Below are 21,013 nucleotides of genomic sequence, written 5' to 3'. Positions count from 1 at the left end.
TACTTTTTAACTTTTGGATCAAAGAAGTCCCAAGTAGGGGCTTTGAATTCAGTTGATTTCATACAAATTGAATAGATTTGTTTTGTTGGACTACTGTACCCTTGCATAAGGATCTGCTAATAAACTGACAGTACAAATTAGCAAAAAAAATGTTTTTATTATCATACTGAAACAACAAACCAATTCTAGATATGAAAAACATGACAAACAACATCTCAAAACTTGTCCTTTGTTCTTATCACTTTTATCAATGCTAAACTTTTCATTCTAACTAATAATCAGCCATATCAGCAACATTGAAGTGTCCTCATTTCATTAGCTTGGGAGTGTTGATTTTTCTTGATGTCAGCCCATTTGTAAACAGGAAGATTCTTTTTATTGGGCCATGGGCTATTTCCAGGACATTTTGGTCTTGGTCATGCAGTCTATTGTAGAGTCTGACTCTTCTCCAAGTTAACAAACCAGGATAGTGCTTTTCTGCATATTTGACTATGGCAAAGGCATCTTCTAAATTACTTTACTTTTTAGAGTTTCTGGTTACATTAGATCATCTTTGTTGAGCCGCTGCTACCAACGTCTTCTCCAAAATCTTCAGATTCACCTTCATAAAAGTTGGAGCCATCATCAGAACGATGCAGTCATGGAGACTGTAAAAACTGTAGTGTTCAGATTCAGTTTCTGGTGTTTAATTTTTAAGTGGGTGTGCTCTTTTTGGCTTAGGTATAGATATTGGTACTCCTTCCAAGTACATGTCATTTGCACTCGATTCATCGAACAATTTTGAAGAGACGCTTTTGCCAGCTGGGACATCCAATTTATTTAATTTCTTATTAAGCCCTTTTTCCATCAAATCCTGAAATTTTTCTGCAAGGTATTCCAAGAAACTGTCCCCTATCAGTTTTTCTAGAGGGCTGCTTATGTCCTTTTGAGACAAGTGTTCCAGAACTAGTGTTCTGTCAAGCGGTGTGATACCTGTTTTTTTCAACCCAGATATCATATTTTTCTTCTTATTTGTCTGCATACAAATAATCAACCAGCTGTTTTAGGAGTTTAAGAAACTGATCCCTGAGCAAGTTTGTCATTGACTTGTTTTTTCCCACAAAATCAATATTTTATGCCACTCTCTTTTCATAGAACCATAATAGGCAACATCCAATGGCTGGGTGAGGTGAGTAGAGTTTGGGGGTAGGCACACAAACCCACCGGGTTGGTCTAGTGGTGAACGTGTCTTCCCAAATCAGCTGATTTGGAAACCGAGAGTTCCAGTGTTCAAGTCCTAGTAAAGCCAGTTATTTTTACACGGATTTGAATACTACATCGTGGATACCGGTGTTCTTTGGTGGTTGGGTTTCAATTAACCACACATCTCAGGAATGGTCGAACTGAGAATGTACAAGACTACACTTCATTTACACTCATATATATCATCCTCTGAAGAATTATCTAAACGGTAGTTACCGGAGGCTAAACAGGAAAAAGAAAGGGGCTAGGCACACAAACCTTATATTGTTTTCCTCACACCCTTTTAAAACTTCTAGGTTGATGTGAGAGATTAAATTATCTCCTATCAAAACCTTGATTCTGAGCAGCTTTTTCAATCGAGGAAACAGGGTTGAGATAAACCAAACTTCAAACATCCCCAAATCAAACCAACCAATTTTGGTTCTATTATACCTACATCCTGCAGGTCCACTCTCTCTCCATGTAGATCAGAAGTGTTCAGGACTTGTACACCATATAAGGTGGTAACATGTCTCCTGTTCCATTTTCACAAAACATTAGTGAAGTACAAGATTTTGTAGACTCCATAATGCGTTCTACATACTTTAGTCCTCTTTTACAAATAATCTTACTTGACCTTGGGTCATCTCATAGATTTATCTCATCATAGTTCCAGATATTTTCATCTGGCACATCACTGAGGACAGTTACTAAGTTGTCAAAATAATCGTTGACGATTTTGCATCAATAGCAGCTCGTACTCATTTTATGGTACTGTGCACACCATTAAGTTTGGGTGATGTTTCGTAAATAATGCTGCCCAATCAGGTCCAGGGAAATTGTTCTTAAAGTTACTTACTATATGTCCCTGTTTGTCAAGAAAGTATTTAATGGAGTATCTCAAATCAAGATCAGTAATTAGAAATCCAAATTCAGCCAACTTGTTGATCTGAGCCTCAAATGAATATTCTTCTTGTTGAGAAAACATTGTGGAATGGCCATGTTTTTTTACCTCATTTGTTTTAAGCTTATTTATTATTGTGCTTCTAGGTATATTATAATACTGACTTTCATCTCTTTGTGTTTTTGCTCCACTTCTTATGTCTATCAAACAAGCTTGCAAAGATTCAGCATTGTAATCTGCATACTTTCTTGAACCTGCCTTTCTTTTGCAATTTCTCATCATGCTGTCTTCAGCAACTGGATCAAAAACAACTACAATAACATTTTACAACAGTAACATTTGAAAAAAATATTAAAAACATTCTTTAAAAGAGTTGATGGAAAAAAGGTATTTTTAAGTAGCTGGGGATACTTTGGTCTTGGCACAAAGTAGTCCTGAAAACTAGTTTTTAGGTTATGTTTATGAAAACTTTAAAATTTACAGTCAGAACAAAAAATTTAAGGAAAAATTATGATCACACATTGGTAACAGGTTACTAAAGGTAATATTTTTACACTTACCTTACTTTTAACTCTTTTCCAGATCGATTCACAAGAGAAAGTTTAGAGAGTAAAAAATCTTCATATGCAAACAAATGTTTGCAAAAACTCCAGCGGTGCCACTAACAAAAACTTAAATTTATCCCAAACTATTGAATTACTCTCAAATAGGGTAGGGTACAAACTATTTTTCAAGCCCAAAAACTCCCATTTATTTTGTATTGCTTATTCAGTACAAAAATTAATAACTTCTTTTTTGTGTTGGTCCAAAATAACCCTGGTTGATGGTATGTTAATATGATATGTTTTTTTATATTTACGTATAGATGTTACTATATCCATTTGTTGTGTTTACTAGTATTTTAGTGTTGGGTATTGACTGCAAGGTTCATAAGTATTGAGTAGTCTGGGTCATATGTGTAAATGCAGATGTGTAAGTTTGAGTTGGTTTGAATGAATGTGTCTGTAATTTTTAGGTACACTTTGAAAGAATATTTTTGTTGTCGATGCGCTGCTTGTGATGAAGTAAAGAACATGTTATTGTTTATTGAGTTCACGCTGTAATTTATTTTATTTTTGGAGAATAACGTAGTGTAAAATGCTAATGCGATCAAATAGAAAATTATTAGAAAAATAAATTTCCTGATCCAATATACGAGTACCAGCTAGTGTGCTAGTCAGCTAGCTAACTAACCAGTTGAAAGAATTTATGAGTTACGTTTCTTCTAATGTTAATATTTACATCTTTTTCAGCATAAATGCATATATATTGATATTTGAAATAGATAGTTTGATCTGTTTTATTGAAATAATTTACCTTATACAATATGCACCCATGATTTATTTCAGTATCTGGATCATCTTCAGGGCAATTTTCAACTAAGGCTTTAGCACTAACTAAATCCTCTTCACCATACTTTACTGCAGCTTTCAATTTTGTCACCTAAAATAAAAAATAATAAAAAATTGCTTTCTAATGACTAATTATATATATATATATATATATATATATATATATATAGACTAATATATATAATGACTAATTAAATATATATTTGTACGCATCATTAAATTTTGTAATCACTGTTTTATTGATAAAATAAATTTAACTTACTTTTGTTTTGTTTTTTACAGATCTTTAGTGATTCAAAACTATTAGCATGATTGTTCTATCTAAGTTATTGCTAGGAGTTATGTTATTTAATAAGTCATAAGTTAAATTATCTAACAGTTAATCAAAAGTCTAATATTATATTTGATCCATGCCTTTCAATTTAAATTTCAGATACTGTATTTATTCACATAATCCCTGAAGCATTTTTCATGATTTTCCCATTTAAAATTTCTGGGGTGCAGGTCTTACTTGAAACATTTTAATGACTGAATGATTTTTATTATTATCTGATTATTTATTTTGTTATTATTATAATTATTATTACAGTGTAACCCCACTATAACGCGGTTATCGGGGGCTTACGTGACACCGGTGTTATTTCGAGAAGTAATTTTTAAATCACAAAGGGGGTCATTTAAAAAAATGGGCAAAAAATCAAGCAATAATGGTTTAATAGAAAAAGCCAATACAGTATAATGTGTACTTATATAGAAACAAGTTATGTGCGGAAGATACGATATTTTTTTTTTTGAATGTAAATTATTTTTTGTTTTGCAGTTGTATGTTTCTTCTTTATAATATATGACTTTAGGCTTTTTAAATGCAATAAATGACGATCATCACAATGACATTGTTACTACATCATATTATTACACTATTCATATTTTCCAGAACGTCTTTTATTGAGGGAGTAGACCTCTCCGTAACAGCGACCTCTGCAACACCTTTTCCTTCTTCCTCCGACAGATTATCGTTAGGTTGTAGAACGGAGTTTACAATTTCTTCGTCGGTCATGCAATGGGCAACGGGTGTTTGATTGTCTTCTTGAACCCACTCATTGAGATCACTTACAGACAATTTTTGTCCGGTTGAATTTGACAATTCCAGTGCGTGTTCGTCAGTAAAAATATGAACATTTCCTGTTTCATCTTCTGTATTACTCTGTAACAATACCGACCAACAATTTTTAATTGTAATAGAATTTACGTTACTCCATGCTGTTATAGAGCTGTAACTAACACTTTTTAATGAGATAGTTTTAAGAATTCTGTTACTTGTAATTCTGAGTTAACAATAGCGGTTAATAGCTCTCGTCGGTAATAAGCTTTAAATGCTCGAATAACTCCTCGGTCTAATGGTTAGATCAAAGATGTGATGTTCTTGGGTAAAACATTGCGATTATTTTCCCATCTTTAGATTTCAGTAAGTCAGTAGGCGGATGAGCATTGTCAAGAAGTAATAAAGCTTTTTCTTCCAATTTTTGAACTCGTAAATAATTTTTAACAAAGGGCACAAATTCGTCGTTAAACCACTTTAAAAAAATATTACACGTCATCCAAGCATTTTTACAATTTTTAACTGCTTATGAATTCATATTTACGTCTCTGAAGCAACGTGGGCTGGCATCCTTGCCATTGTGCAACGGCTTCAATTTATGATTTCCTGACTTATTGGCACACAAAAGAAAAGTTACCCTTTCTTTGTTCATTTTCATACCAGACTTATTTGGTGCCCGCTTCGCATCTAATGTTTTTTGTTGGCAATAGTTAATAATACAAAACAGTTTCATCACAATTATACAACTGTTCGTCACTGAAGTTATTCTCTTCTATAACTGATTTTAATATTGCTTGTGAAAAATGTTCGGCTCCCGTCGCATCTACTGAACGAGATTCTCCTTCGATATTTACTTGACCTATGCAATCACGGATCCTGATAGCGGCACTTCTTCACTCCGTTTTTGCAAAAACCAAAGGTACGTAGACTCATCTAAAACATTAGCATCACCGATTCTAACCTTTTTGCGATCAAGTCCGATTATTTCATCTACCGATCAATAAAAGAACGCTATTTATTTTCTTCTTTTACCTAACCACGTATAGTACCTTAGGCTCACTGAATTCCCGGGATAAACTAACTGGCTTTTGAACGACCTGCCTTAACCTTTTCAATAATTTCCTTTACAGACTACGTTTTTCGTGTAGACGACATGTTACACAAATACGAAAGAAAACAAACACTACAAAATCTAATAAATTAACAAACGTAATAAATTTTAACGATACTGATAAACACAGTAAAAGCAGCTCGGAATAAATCACAATATAATAACATTCAGATACCGTATACTGTGCCTTGTACAGGCAACACATTGCTGGTATTATCGCTATTACAGGAAATGAGTCATATGCAGTATATCATAAGAATTTCTCCTATTACTGTATTAGAATCGTAGTTTAGTTTTATTGAATCATGTTTTTGGGAATTCTAAGGCTTTAAAATTGGTCGTGATTAATTGACAGATGTTATTGTTGACTAAATAGAAGCGTATTGTTGACAATTTCAAAGGATTTAGGTGTATCCTCCTCCTCCTCCTTCGTATATCCAAGCTTTTATTAGTGGTACTTGTAATTTTTTTCTATTTGGAGAATAGAAATATCAATTCAGTGATATTAAGAAGTGATTTTATGTGCTTATTATGCCTTTGTTTGAAGCTAATAAAACTGGAGGCCAAACAAAACCCACATGATCCAGTTGAGAGTAAAAACACTACCCATCTGATTAGTAAATAAAATTTTACATAATTCAAATAAACTTATTTTTAAATATGATTTAAGCATAATTTGCTTCTTTCAGCCACATTATAAATAAAACTGCAGAGGCTCTAGTTTCCACCCTCTGGCTACATCTTTTTAAAACACAATCCAGTTCAAACATCCCACAGAGCCAACAACTCTTGCAAACAAGATTCATTCCCCTGAGATTAATTTTCTTTGAAAGGTAATCTTACACAGTAGGGAGAATATTTATGGGTGAAGCTATTGTAGAGATTTCATATAACTTATAATCAATATAACTGAATGTAGTATAAAAGAACTTGCAAAACAGAAACTAGCTAATGGGAATTTGGTAAAGCTGTAGTGTCAAGTAAGCCAATAGTAAATTAACAACTTGAAAACTCAATATTCACGTAAAAATTATTTTTTTTAAAATTTTACCTCTTAAAATTAAATTTTAATTTTCTTTTAAATGAAAAAGAAATTTTGAAGCTAAAAATGTAGAAGAAATTTACAAGAACAATTCAAGCGTCATATGTAAGTAACTTAATAACCTACTTTAGGTAGTTATCCAGAATAACACTATTAGCACGAATGTACAAATATAAAAAGTAATTCTAATTCTATGTTTATATATATAATATTTATGGTCTTACCCCAGTTCATATCCTATAAATCATTTCATATTCTGTAAACATTTCAAATTTCAACTGTCCACTGAATATAGATGATGCAAAATTCATCCTTACTATCTGATGATTCTATAACACCTAATGTGTCTGGAAGTAGCATCTTGATAATTAAACAATGCAATGGCTTAAACCTCATATAAAATAGTTACTATTGTAAATCATCAAAGATAAATAGTGAAGGTTGCTGTTTTACAGCAAGCTGTTGTTTCTTTTTACATTCCTTTCCATTTTGAGGGGACAAGGTGCTACCAACAGCTAAACAAGTTATTCATTGAATGGTCTACCGTACTGCCATCTGTACCTTCAGCATTACACAGGAAGGCCTCACATAATGTAGTTCCAAATAGTTTCTTGATACTCTAAAAATATATCAACTGAGTAAAAGGTGGTAAATTTTATATTCTATGATGGCATAATAAGAATCAAGACGGTTAAAACCCCAAGTTTACATTAAAAGGCTCTTCTGAGCTGTGATTGATAACATAATTACATAAAAATACCTAATCAGCAAAGAATTTGTTATAATTACTAATTAATAGATTACTGACTTGAAACTTATGTTAATTCCTTTTCTTATAAACTTTTTTCTAGTGAGAAGAAAAGGGAGGATGTTTTAAATTTGTTTTTCTGCCATGGGGATACAAAGAGAAATTTCCACATCTGTGATAAATTAGGATAATTTTATATCAATGACCTTTTTATCATTTTTCAATATGATGAAAAATAAATATTTTGTAAGAAAATAATAAAGAATTAAAAATTAAAAGAATACTTTTGAATTTTCTAATTAAAAGTTCAATATAATTTTTTTACTAGTTTCCACAAAATAATCTTAACAAGGTGCTAACTGCAAAGATGATTTTTAAAGTGTTAGTTCTAAGGATGGATTCCTTATTATAAACAAAAAAACATTATTATTATTATTAATTGTGAATATGTGCAGTTGGTTTTATAATTGAAAATATTTTATGATTGAAAGCATGTTTATATGAAATGTGGCAATAGTACACCCATATTTCATAGGTTCAGTTACAGACTTGTTTGGCAAGAATACTGGTATCCTGTAACCGTAATACTTAATACCAATTAAAATATTTTTTTTTAAATTCCAAAGACTGAGAAGGAAAAGAACTGAAAAAAAGATTTTTCTGAAATTAATAACAGGAAAAGCCACACAAAAGTTACATTACTGGGTTATCAAATTAAAGAGTCAAACTTAATTAATAGTGATAAATAATTTGTTGATGTAAAATAAATCTTCATTTCATAACAAAAAAAAAATGATAAAAAGAATGATTTAATACGACTTGAGAAATCATTTAGATATTTATTAAGAATAAACTCAAAATTAAAATAATTTATTAGTAAATTTACCATAAATTTTATTTATAAATTATTAATTTACGATTAAATGAATGTAGAGATATTATTCAAATACATTAGTGTACATTATTCTATATATTAGTGCTGTGTGGTGTATGTATGCATGCGTGTGCATATATATATAATGTATATGTATTTATACTGTATACATTAATTTGATAAGAAAAACTACATACAAAAAAATAAAATTAAAAATAATAAATCATTTATTTGTAAATAATACGTAATATTAAAGTATTAACGTTAATATCAAAGTTAATTTAAAATCCTTTAGAATTGTTGCGCATAATTAGAGCAGTATTACAAAGTTTATGAATAAGATTATTCTAATAATGATGAATATGTCGAAGATGATAACACTATATAAACATTTCTAAAGAATGATGCATTTATATTTTAATGAAGAAAACTACTTTCTTTGTTAAAAACTGAAAAAATGCTGATAAAACATGTCCAAGCTATAAATTATTTATGGAGATTTTAAAAAAATTATTTCTATGCTCTGTTAAAATAACTTTTGGTGAATCTTGAATAAAATCCAGTTTCGTCAATACTTTAACCCATAGTGGTCTGATTTCTATGCCAAACAGTTTAAGTTGAAATTTAGAAATATTACTTTAACCCTTGGCCTAATCAAGTGCAGTAACAAAAAAAATACAAACATTTCACACCCGTTGTCATGGACACAAAAATGGGATTATACAAAATATACATTTTTTAAAAATCTCACAGATGAAATTGATTGTCACATTCTAGTATGGTGGCTGCTGCACAGATTTAAATTTAGATGATGTGTAAAATTTGCTTGGAGGGTAATCACTGTACTTATCCTGAATTTCTCATGCTAAAAGTTAGATTCAGAGGTACAGACTGCAAGAGAAAGAAAAAGGAGTTAAAAGGAATACTCAGACAAATTATTCAGAGGTGAAAAATTCACAAAGTTAGAAAGAAATTAATGTTAATAGAGATACTACTTTGAGATCAGAGTTTGTAAGAGCTCTTAGACTATACAAAGATATTAAAAAAAAAAATAATAATATATATATATAATCAGAATTATGCTGTCTTGCTTAGAGGAAACAGAACTGAACAGATTATATATATATGTTACTAAACATATTTTATGAGATGATTTACTCATGTTTTTATTGTACTTTATATAGGACCATATAAAGTACTATAGGTTTTAAAGAAAAGTGTTATTTGCCATCATACCAAAGAAATCAAGTGCAGATAAGTACAATATCTACTACAGAATCAGTTACAATCTGACACCTCATGCATCAAAAACATTTAAGGATAATTTAATTAGGATAATTTATAATAAATTGTATAGAGGAAGATGTACTAGATGAAGGCTATAATCTGAAGGAGTCTGTGTAATAGGGTGTAGAAGCTGAATTGACACAGACTCATTCATTCACATTCATACAAGTACATAAAGGTTAAGAATGTAATTTTTTAACCTTGTCTGTCAATGTTTTTCTACATAAAATGTTATAGTCTATTATTATTATTTAACAGGAGTCGGCTAGCTGTTGCAGCTAGCCAGAGACAAGGAGGCCTACTTGATGCTGATCAGCGAGCAGTACAGGGACTGTAACGATTCCCAATGGTTCCGAGATTCGCTCGGGACTGCCGCGATATGGATTCCGTATCGCAGCAGAGCCCAAGTTCGGAGGCACGGCGCAGGCGAGGGGTTCGTTTGGATCTGCTGCAGTGAAGTGACGATTTTTAGCCGTTACCTCATCCCAAATGACTCAATAGCGGACTTTCGCCGGAGAGTTGACGCGCTGGAGGATGTTATCCTCGCTGCCGCTGGTGTGTAGTTGGGGACTTTAACTCCAGGGCGGTAGAGTGGGATATGGCGCATATCAACTCCAGAGTGAAATACATTCTGGACATAGCGGCACGTACTGGACTCGTAATCATCAATACAGGGAACACGACGACGTTCCGCCGCCCAGGATATTTGAAAACCATTCCCGATATTTCCCTTGTCTCCGAAGAGCTGGTCACGCTCGTACAGGACTGGAAAGTTCTCGAGGATTATACCGGTAGTGACCGCCAATACATCTCATTTAGAGTTCTAGATAGTACACGAGAGCGCCCGGTACCATCACGGCTGGTGAAAAGATACATCAAGAAAATCGACGAGAAGAAATTCAAAATAAAGTTCTTCTCAGGGGTGGTAGCCTCTGAAAACATCGGCGCAGCAACGCCGGCGCTGAAGCCGTAGTTGCTTCGACCATGCGGCTGATCGCTTCTGTATGCAACGCTTCCATGCGCCACGGGGGGTCGAAGCACCAGAAACGACTCGTGTACTGGTGGACACAGGAGATTGCGGGGTTGCGTTGAGAGTGTCTTCAACTAAGACGAGTGGGGCACGTGCAAGGAATCACACAGACGCAAATGCCAGGTCAGCGGAGTATAAGACAGCAAGAAGCGGCTCCGTCGAGCCATCAACGTGAGCAAGGCAAGCTGCTGGAGAGAACTGACGGAGACCGTGGATTCAGACCCTTGGGGGCTGGGTTACAAGATAGCAACTCTGCGATTGGGGGTCTCGCTGTCATCAGCTCCACTAGACGAGGCTTAAGCGGAGCACGTCGTTAAGAAGTTGTTCTCGGCCCACCCGGTCCGTGCCGAGCGGAACTTCGGCGACGTGGGCGACTTCCCGCTCTTCTCGATGTAGGAACTGGAGGTAGTCCTATGGTCGCTGAAAGGGAAAAAAGCCCCCGGTTCTGGCGGTATATCGGCCGAGGTACTCTAGCTAGTTGGTCGCTGCAGGCCCCGTCTTCTGCTAGACATGTATAATGCATGTCTGAAGGCTGGATCTTTTAGCGCCAGGTGGAAGACCGCGCGTTTTGCGCTAATTCCCAAGGGAAAGGAAAACCCAGAATCACCGTCCTCCTGCCGTCCATTGTGTATGTTTGACACAGCTGGGAAGGTATTGGAGAAGCTGTTAAAGAAAAGACTGGTTGCGGCAATGAATCATGCAGGTGGCCTGTCACCTAACCACTACGGTTTCCGGCAGGATCGGTTGACCCTAGACGCATTTAAGAGGTTGTTGAGGCAATGCGACGAGCAGAGGACCATAATCATTCTTCGCGACGTGTGGTCCTTCTCGTTACGTTGGACGATAAAAACGCTTTCAACCCCGCACGGTGGAGCGATATGATTCGGGCTCTGGAGAATTCTTTCCATGTGCCTTCAATACCTCCTCAGAATGGTGGACGCATACCTGAGGAACCGCGGTCTCATTTACGAGACCGCGGCAGGCTGGCGTAGGACTACGATCTCGTCAGGGGCGGCGTAGGGATCGATTCTCGGCTCCGACCTTTGGAACGCCGTTTATGATGGCTGGCTGAGGCTGGAGATGCCTGAAGAATCTGTGTTGGTTGGGTACGCTGACGAAGTTGCGATACTTGTTGCAGACCGCGACGTGGAGCGCGCCCAACTGAGGCTCAGTCTAGCCATGCACAGAGTCAGTGCCTGGCTGGACGACCATGAATTAATTGTCTGTAGCCCTCAGCAAAACGGAGATTGTGGTTCTAACAAAGAAGCGTACCGACACCCTTCTCTCCCTGGGGGTCGGGGTAGAAGTCAAACCGGCCGCAAAGTACCTCGGTATGATGATTGTCCGGAAACTCAGCTTTGCTGAGCCGCTTCGTAGAGCCGCCGACAAAGCTGCGAGGGATGTAACTGCTCTCAGCCGACTCATGGCAAATGTCGGCGGATCGAAGGCCAGCAGACGGCGATTACTGATGACCACGGTGCATTTCATCCTGTTATATGGGTCGAAAGTGTGGGCCCAGGCATTAAGAGTTGCAAGAAACCGGAAGTGGTTCGTGCAGGTGTAATACACCGCAGCCTTGCGAGTCGTTTCCGCGTATCGGACGGTCTCCGAGCCTGCAGTACTTGTGGTCATCGGCGTCATACCCATTGCTATTTTGGCAAGGGAGCGCCAGGTGATCTATAGGAGACGACGGGCAGGCGAAGACCGGGAGACCATTGCCAACGAGGAACATACTTGCACGTTCCTCGCATGGCCAGAGACCTGAGACCACGAAACCAGATGACGATGGACCGCAAGGCTTATCCCTCTGGTCATACCGTGGACGAAGCGACGGCATGGAGAGGTGGAGTACTACATGACCCAATTTTTAACGGGTCACGGGTACTTTCGCGCTTACCTCCATGTCAAAGGGAAAGCGCCGTCCCCCGACTGCCTCTATTGTCCCGTTGTACGGGATGACCCTGAGCACACCTTTTTCAAATGTGCTCGGTGGGCGGCAGATCGAGGAACAATAGAGGCGGATCTCAGAGCACTGAGCCCCCACAACGTGGTTGCGATGATGCTCCGTGACCTGAGTAGCTGGGAAAGTGTAGCCCGATTCGTCGACAACATTCTCAGGGCCAAAAAGGTTGACCTGGATAGTCCTGAAAATTAGGTAGCACCTAATCATGCTAGTATAGGAGGATTAGACTGGAAGTAATGTGTTAAACGGGTCCGGGTCTAGTCCTGGTAGAAAAGGGGGTGGTTTTAGTCGGTAGTCTGCTGATAGTGATTGGATAATACCGTCAGCGGGAGCTCGACACTCCGTGCGTAAATGCATTTCCACCTCCCACCACAAAAAAAAATTATTATTCGTATGACAGATTACTCATAACATCAGTTGAGCAAATAAATAATACGAATAAAGTGAAATTATGCACAAGTTAGGTTAGGGTTGTGGTTTTCCTTGCAAGGAAAGAGCAGAATATATTAACAAAATCACATCATGGCATTTCTCAGTCTGGATAATGTATGATAAAATAAAATGTTTAAACTTTTAAGGAAAATTAGACTAATAATATAGGGAAAGACATTTCTGATACAATCTGTACAAGATTTAGGTAGTAGTAATAAATTAAGTAAAGGAGAAAATAAGAGAAGGCAAATTCTGATTCATTAAGGAGGAAGCAAGGATGTACTAGTCTGTCCCCATTGTTCTTCAACTCGTATGTACGAAAAGTAATGCACATACTTAAAGATAAATTTGAGAGTAACCATCCTAGGTGATAGAATTATAACATTAATATTCACTAATAATGTTGATTAATGATCGAGTCAAACAAGTCTAAAACAAAGATAATGAAACATGAAAGGTAGGAGGATAATGAAGAATTATGTATAGGTAGGGATCATAATATACCAGGGTTGGAAAATGTTATTTAGTTAGTAAAATTACAAAGGATTGATGAAGAGATCAAAGGAGACTGAGACAACAAAGAATAGCCTCCATGCAAAAAATAAATCTGTTAGTATAAAACATGGATTAAAGGATTAAAATGGTATTCTTAAAAATATTTTAGTGTTGTACAATGTATTATGTTGGGAAGGGAGAAAATCAGAAACATTGAAATTTGGTGATGCAGGAAGATGTTAAAAAATTAGGTACATTGATTATGTATAAAATGAAGAGATCTGAAGATAAATAAGAGGGGAGAAAAATTCTTGTAAAGAGAGAACTAGGTAGGTTGGCCATATATTAAGATATAAAGGTTTATTTAATTTGATAAAAGTGAGATGTGTAAGGCAACAAATTTATAAAAGTGTTGGTAAGTTGGAAAAATATTAAAATACATAAAAAGGATAACTTAAGAGATAGGGTATAGTAATTATGTTGAGGTTAAAAGATAACACAAAACAGAAAAGAATAGAAAATCTGATAAAATCAATTAAATGACTGACAACTCCAAGAAAATGTAGATTTGTGTGTGATATACTACTAGTAGTCTAGTATTTAATGCAGCCATTGCAGATGAATTTGTATACTATTGGGTTGTTTTATCAGTACATGCTTTAGTGATATGTTTTATAAATATTCAAATAACATATAGCTTTATTAATTACTTAATGTTATGAATTAAATGTTATAGGATATTTTTGGCATTCAAGTAGTTTTTGTCATCAGGAATATTTTTGTTTAGCATTTTACTCATTTAACTTTCAGACAATATGTCATGTATAACGTATAGTAAAATATAAGCAAAGAGCACCTATTTTTATAAGTTATACATTTTAATGATTGACATTTTAGTTATCAGCTGACATCAGCATGTTCATAAGATGGAAAAAATGATTAGCTGCATTATTGTGTTGATGAGGGTGATTAAACATTGCAGATGAGAGAGTTTGTCATATATTGTTTATGTGTTTTGATGTTATTTATTTATTTTGATTGTTGTAAACAGCATAGTTGGAATAGGTCAAAATTACACAAATCACTTGGCTTCTCTCATCTCCCTTACCCACTATTTAAGCAAAGGATTGTTGAAATATCTATACTGGCTGAGTTTTGTGGTGATATTTACTTACAGTAGAATGATATTATTATTATTAATAATGATAATAATAATAATAATAATAATAATAATAATAATAATAATAATAATGGTACTTACCTTTGTGTTGTAATCGGGATCATCAATCTTTGCAGTGATTTTAAGAGCTTCCTGATATAAACATGCTTGATATAATGATTGAGCATAATATAACTGATAATCTAATTCATCAGGAAATAGCACTGTCAATTCTTCATAACAATTGGCAGCTCTGACAAAGTCTTGAGTATAGAAGTGACAATATGCTAACAATGATAGGCATGCCCTAGACTTAAAACATCATACGTATATAATATAAAAGTTATTTACTTATCAATAACAATACAGTTCTGCATCAATAAAAAAAAAAAACCTTAAATGTATCATTTATTTAATATTATTTGGAACTACTCTCAAGTAAGTTTAAACATTGAAAGTCTAAATGACCAAGTCATGTACAAAGTAACCTTTTTACGAAAGACCACATAGGCAAAATTAAGTACCATGTTTCTCTTACTGTAATGATACCTTTTTTAAACAATTTAAAAAAAAATTAAATCATTTGAAACAATATTTTAAAAAATCAAACAAAAATTAATTACAACAAAAAAAGTTTTATTAAATTAAAAAGAAATAATAAAAAAAAAAGTTCAAATCTATGTTTGTGCATCATGAGCAACATAAACTTTTAATTGCACTTCCTTAAATTCTGATAAATCCTCACTTCCTGAAATATCTTGAAATATAAAAGGATGTGACATAACATTAAATATCAACAGTGTAAGTAGGCAAAGTAGAATGTGTCCAAAATGAAATAACACAGAATGCAATTCTACTTAACTACTACTTTTGGTATTTAATTGTTGCTCAATCTGGTAGCATTACTAAAAAATTATTGCAAAAGTTTGTTATTTTAAAAATAATCATTACTAATCCAAACCCTTTTCAAAATTTTATTATAACTAACCAAATTTATTCCAAAAAAACAGTTTTAAACAAACATCTCAAGTTCAAGAAATCCAAATTTATTTTTGTAAAATATTTAATACTTTACAATAATTCTGAACATACATTTAGTTGCTCACACAGGAGCAACCAGTCAAATTCACTTTTTTTTGTCAAAATCATTGTCATTACAAATATGATTTTATCTTTTCCACATTTTTGTCTTGATAACCTCTTTATAAATATCATTTTTCATAAGTAGATAATCTCTTCACTTCAATTTCTCTTTATAAGTGCATTCATATTTTTTTCAACCAATAAACACATTAATGAATAAATAAACTGTTGTACCAGACTGAATATAAATAATATACCGATCAAACTCAGAAACTGAAGTATCATTTACATCAATGAAATTACTTAAAAGTAATAAATACTACAAAATAATAATCAATGGAATAACCTGTTTAGAAATATAAGAATGAATTCAGAAATTGTAGATTTGTAGTAAAACAATGAAACCATCTTTCTGCCTATTCATATCAATTAATTCAATCAATTCATTGCAATTAAATTAATTCAATTTCAATCAAAAACAAAATCATCAACATATTCTATTGTTTTAAATTTCTACTTAAAAGAAATACTATATAAAATATTATTATTAAAATAGAAGTTTTTTTTTAGAATTTCTATGATAAATCATTTCTGGAAATTTTATAAGAAGTAAATATAGCAAAGTACCTCCCTTGGATAGAAAACAAAAATCCAAAATCTCAATTGCCCAGTTTTTAAATTGTTCTGCAACCAGTCATTTACAAGCAGTTGAATAAGGTATTATAGAATGTACTATACATTTTAACATGCAGATAGTTTGTATAGTCTTCATATATCTTTTTTTCTTAGATAAAACTATTAAAAAAATAAAATTGGCAAATTTTCATTTAATTACTACAATTTAAGCAACCTAGACATGGAATTTTTATTTATCATAAAAATGTTCTGTGTAATTTTTACTATTGGTCTGCATAAAATATTCAGACATTCAGAAGTTCTTATCTTTAACAGTTAAAAAAAAGTGAAAGTCTCAATTTGATTCTTAATTTGATATGTATATATATTATTCTTCATAAAATTATAATCTTTAGAATATTTTTATTATTTTTGATGAAGTTTTTCTGGCAGCCCCATTCTATGTTTATTCCACTACAACTTGATTGGAAGATATTTAACAAAAAATTACATTATCTACAAGGGACTTAAAGATTTTTTTTTGTCATTATCATTGTTAGTAGTGTAGATTTATAATACAAGATGCTTGACCAGATTCTGATATTCAATGTTTTTTCAAGTGAAACTTCAAGCAAATCAATTGGATAACCAAAGGAAAAATTTTAATTCTCACATTCCAGAAAACCACATTTCAAAAACCTCACATTTAGTTGCAGTCTCTCTAAATTGTTTTTTTTTTTTTATTATTATTATTTCTTTCTTATTTTTATTATAATTCAGGATTTGTCCTCTTTGTGTTTCTTGCTATAAACTCTTTTTGATACATTTTTTTTAATGGCCTGTTTATTTAACATATAAAATTATTGTTAAAAAAAAAATAAAATCAACAACAAAAATACAAAGAGTAGTAAGAAATTGTGCTTTAAAGAAATAATATAAGAAAATACTTTTTCAATCTTTTCTTAATTTTTACAGTTTTTAAATAAGGTAGTAAATTGATTGTAGTTGTGTTTATTGTGAGGTAAAATTTTAAAACAAAGATTTAAAGAAAAATTGACAAAAACATTTACCTTTTAGTGTGTTTTATGTTGATTTTATCATTTTTTTAAAGTTATAAAATTATACATTTTTTTAGTTACATATTTATATAAAAAAGCAATTTATGTGATTAAAAACCTACTGTCAAATAGGTTAATTCAATTAATAAATTTAAATTTTATTTGTGAGTGTGTGTGCGTGGGTGTGTGTGTGAAAACATTACAATCATTTTCAAGAATAACAAGAACTCATGCTAGCCTTATAAGGGAAAATGTTGATTGAATTTGTTTCCCACTGTACTAAGGTATTTGTAAGGTTCTATAAGTCAAGGTACTGTATTTGTAAGGTTCTGTACAAAGTCTGTTGGATATAAGCATCCAAACCTGCTAAAATGTAGATGATATTTAGCCCTAAAAGTGATACCTTTATTCTGTATATCCCAAGGGCTGGCTGTATTGTGAAAATGTTTTGTCTTAAAAAACACAAACCATGACTAATGCCTTTTTTACTTCAAAATGGTTTGCATACGTTATATGCCATAATAATGACAAAGAGATAATAATATAAAGCAACAAATTAATGTTTACCATTCTATTGAAAAACAATATATTTCATACACTTTCTTTATTCAACAGGTGAAATGAATGTTTAGTACATAATTAATAGAAAAAAAAGTTACAGACTTTCTTGAAGGAAAAGTGAAATATATTTATTTATTTATATAAATGTGTGTAATTAATCTTATTTTTTCATTTAATGCAATATAACTCATACACAAAAGCCTATCACAAATCTCAGTAGATAAAGACCTTCACCCAATAGTAAAGCAGTGGGGTAATATATTACTTGTTTTATGGCTATATAAAACCAGTTTCTCCTTTGGAACTCATTATTAAAAATCAACAGCTGTACTTCATATTGAAAAATAAAAATGGAAGCAGCAAACATATTTTCTATATTATTTCTGATCGTTTTATCTTGTAATTGCCTATCAGCTACTGACATTTTACATGAAGAAGGTAATTTCTCTTATTAACTAATTTAGATTTAGAAATAATATTACACATTAAATGAGCTAGCAGCAAGACACAACTAACCCCTTGAAAGATAAAAATTACTAATATACCAAAATAATAAATTAAAACAATTAAAATTTTCTGTTTAAATATTTAATTTTATTTAAAATAAAAATTTTTGTTAAAAAATATTTGAATAAATAAAATCCTATTAAAGTGTATATCATTTTCTACTAGTAACATTACACATGAAATATTTAAAGAACTGTTTGAGGTGGGATCTCTTGTTGTTTTTAAATTAAAAACTTTTAATATTTTATAAACACATTATTTAGAACAAGTCAAAATTTAAATGAGGAAAATGTGCTTATTAGGCAGATTTTCATTTATTACTACATTTTATATATATGAAATTTATTGAAATGTGTTTAAAAGATTATTAAAGATATGTTTACTGGTAATTCTTTATATTTAAATGACAATCTTATTTTTGAAATTTGCTATAATAATTAAATAAATATTGTATTCAGACTTTTGACTAATTAAAGCTTTTGGTTATTTCTCTTAAAAATAGCTGTGAAATGTGCATATTTTCTAATGAGAATTCCTTGCTCTGAGCATTTTTAGCACAATGAAGAAGGTAACAAGAAATCCTCACACCTACCATACTTTCCAAGTGTACCTACAGTGTTGGATGCTTAATGCAGTTTATAGGGTGGTCATATTGTTTTAAACTTGTGACTTTTATTTAATGCTAGATTATCTGCAGCCATATTGGTTACAATAAAGTGACTGTACAAAACAAACTGACACTAAAATTGTGTCAGATCTTTGTGTCACTAAAATGAAAATGGCTGCACAAAACATAATAATAAGGTATGGACTATGAATACCATTTTGCCTATCAATATTTTTTAAATCATGTAATTAGAAATCATAAAATATTCTTCCTTGCCATATGGTTTTTTTAATATGTAAACGTATGTTTTTAAACTGGTGTGTTGACATACTAATTAAGGCTGATTAGTGCTTTAAATTTGTTTCATTAGTGCTTTTTATTTTACGTTTTTACTTTTTTAATTTAACTTATTAAAATTTGTTTTGTATTTAATGTTACATTGATCTATATTTTGGTATAAATCTACTCAGTACAAAGATGATATAAAAAAGAATAAAAATTAAATAAAAATAAAACTCAATTTGACAGAGAATAAATACTAACACTTCTAAATCTATTATTTCTTTTTCTTGAAATTTTAAACTCAAAAGTAGTAATAAATTTAAGCTAAATTATTATACAGTTAAATAATAAATATAAAGGTGTCTGGATGATAAAGTATCATCTATACTTGCACTCAATTAGAAAATAAACATTTTTTAATGTAATAAAATACACAAATAACTGTGAAATTGGTTTCATTCATGAAGGGATACTGTTTGAAATAATAATTTATACAGTATTAAATTATTAAATTGATTAATGCAAATTCTGATGCAGCTTCAGAATCAGAGCTTCCAATCATCTTAATTCTTTAGTCTGTGTAGCTAATTACAACATCCCTAGATTGCCAGGCCAGAATGTGTTTTTAACAAGAGCCCAAAAACAACTGTGTGGCTGGGAGATAGTATTCAGGAACAAATGTGTTAAAACAAAACTAAAATTCAAACTAAAATTGTTAAAATAAAACTGATGGAGTCAAACTTTTGTAGAAAAGCATAATGCTCTGTATCGTTCTTGTGTAATCATGAGCTAGTATCAACATTATTTAATAATTCAGGATGTAAAGTACTTTAAATATATTTGAAAATGTTTAATATATGTTAAAAATTATTCAAAAAGTCTAAACCTTATTTCTTACATGCTCTTTAAAAACATGGCCAACTATCTTAGACAACCATACATATATATAACAGTAAATATTGTTTATAGTGACCTCAGAGTACCGAAGATTTTAGGTCATTATAACCCATAGTCACAATAACAGATTTTTAGGTGGGTAGCTTCACTGATCTCTATGTAACTGGATAGAGGACTCAGGTATTGGAATTGGTTAAAACTAGCACTATCAAATTAGTAGTTAAAGCTAAATAAAATCAAACGGCGCATGCACAGAGGTAAATGTAAGAGGGAATAAAACCAAGAGGGAATTTAAACCGATGCAGTATAAGTGTTCTGATTTTTTATTTTGAACACTGACCTCTATATTCTAACCCGGAATCGGGGTTACCTCTTTGCTCTCTTTGCTCTCCGGGAATCACCGTCAGAAATTACTGAGGATATGTATGAGGTATGAGTGTAAGTGAAGTGTTGTCGGGTACAGTCTCAGGTCGACCGTTTCTGAGATGTGTAGTTAATTGAAACCAACCACCAAAGAATCGTATCCATAAAAATCGTTTTCACAAAGTAATAGATCGTATTCACATCAGTATAAAAGTAACTGCCTTTATTAGGATTTGAACGTTGGAACTCTCGACTTCGAAATCAGCTGATTTGCGAAGAGGCGT

The 21,013-nt window shown here is 32.5% G+C and overlaps 1 protein-coding gene across 2 annotated transcripts in view; it reads right to left on the bottom strand.

Annotated features, from left to right (window-relative positions):
• Ttc30 (tetratricopeptide repeat domain 30) overlaps positions 1-21,013 on the bottom strand; it is an 83,003-nt gene that overhangs the window by 29,821 nt on the left and 32,169 nt on the right. For both annotated transcript variants that reach the window (XM_075365297.1, XM_075365298.1), the window contains exons 3-4: positions 14,859-15,068; positions 3,482-3,607 (exon numbers count right to left, since the gene is read on the bottom strand). In XM_075365297.1, the coding sequence (XP_075221412.1) occupies positions 3,482-3,607; positions 14,859-15,068 (336 nt within the window). The remainder of the gene's footprint in view (positions 1-3,481; positions 3,608-14,858; positions 15,069-21,013) is intronic.

Source organism: Lycorma delicatula, chromosome 5, assembly GCF_047948215.1.
Source record: "Lycorma delicatula isolate Av1 chromosome 5, ASM4794821v1, whole genome shotgun sequence".
Lineage (NCBI taxonomy): Eukaryota > Metazoa > Arthropoda > Insecta > Hemiptera > Fulgoridae > Lycorma > Lycorma delicatula.
This window is presented reverse-complemented; position numbering and strand designations above follow the sequence as displayed.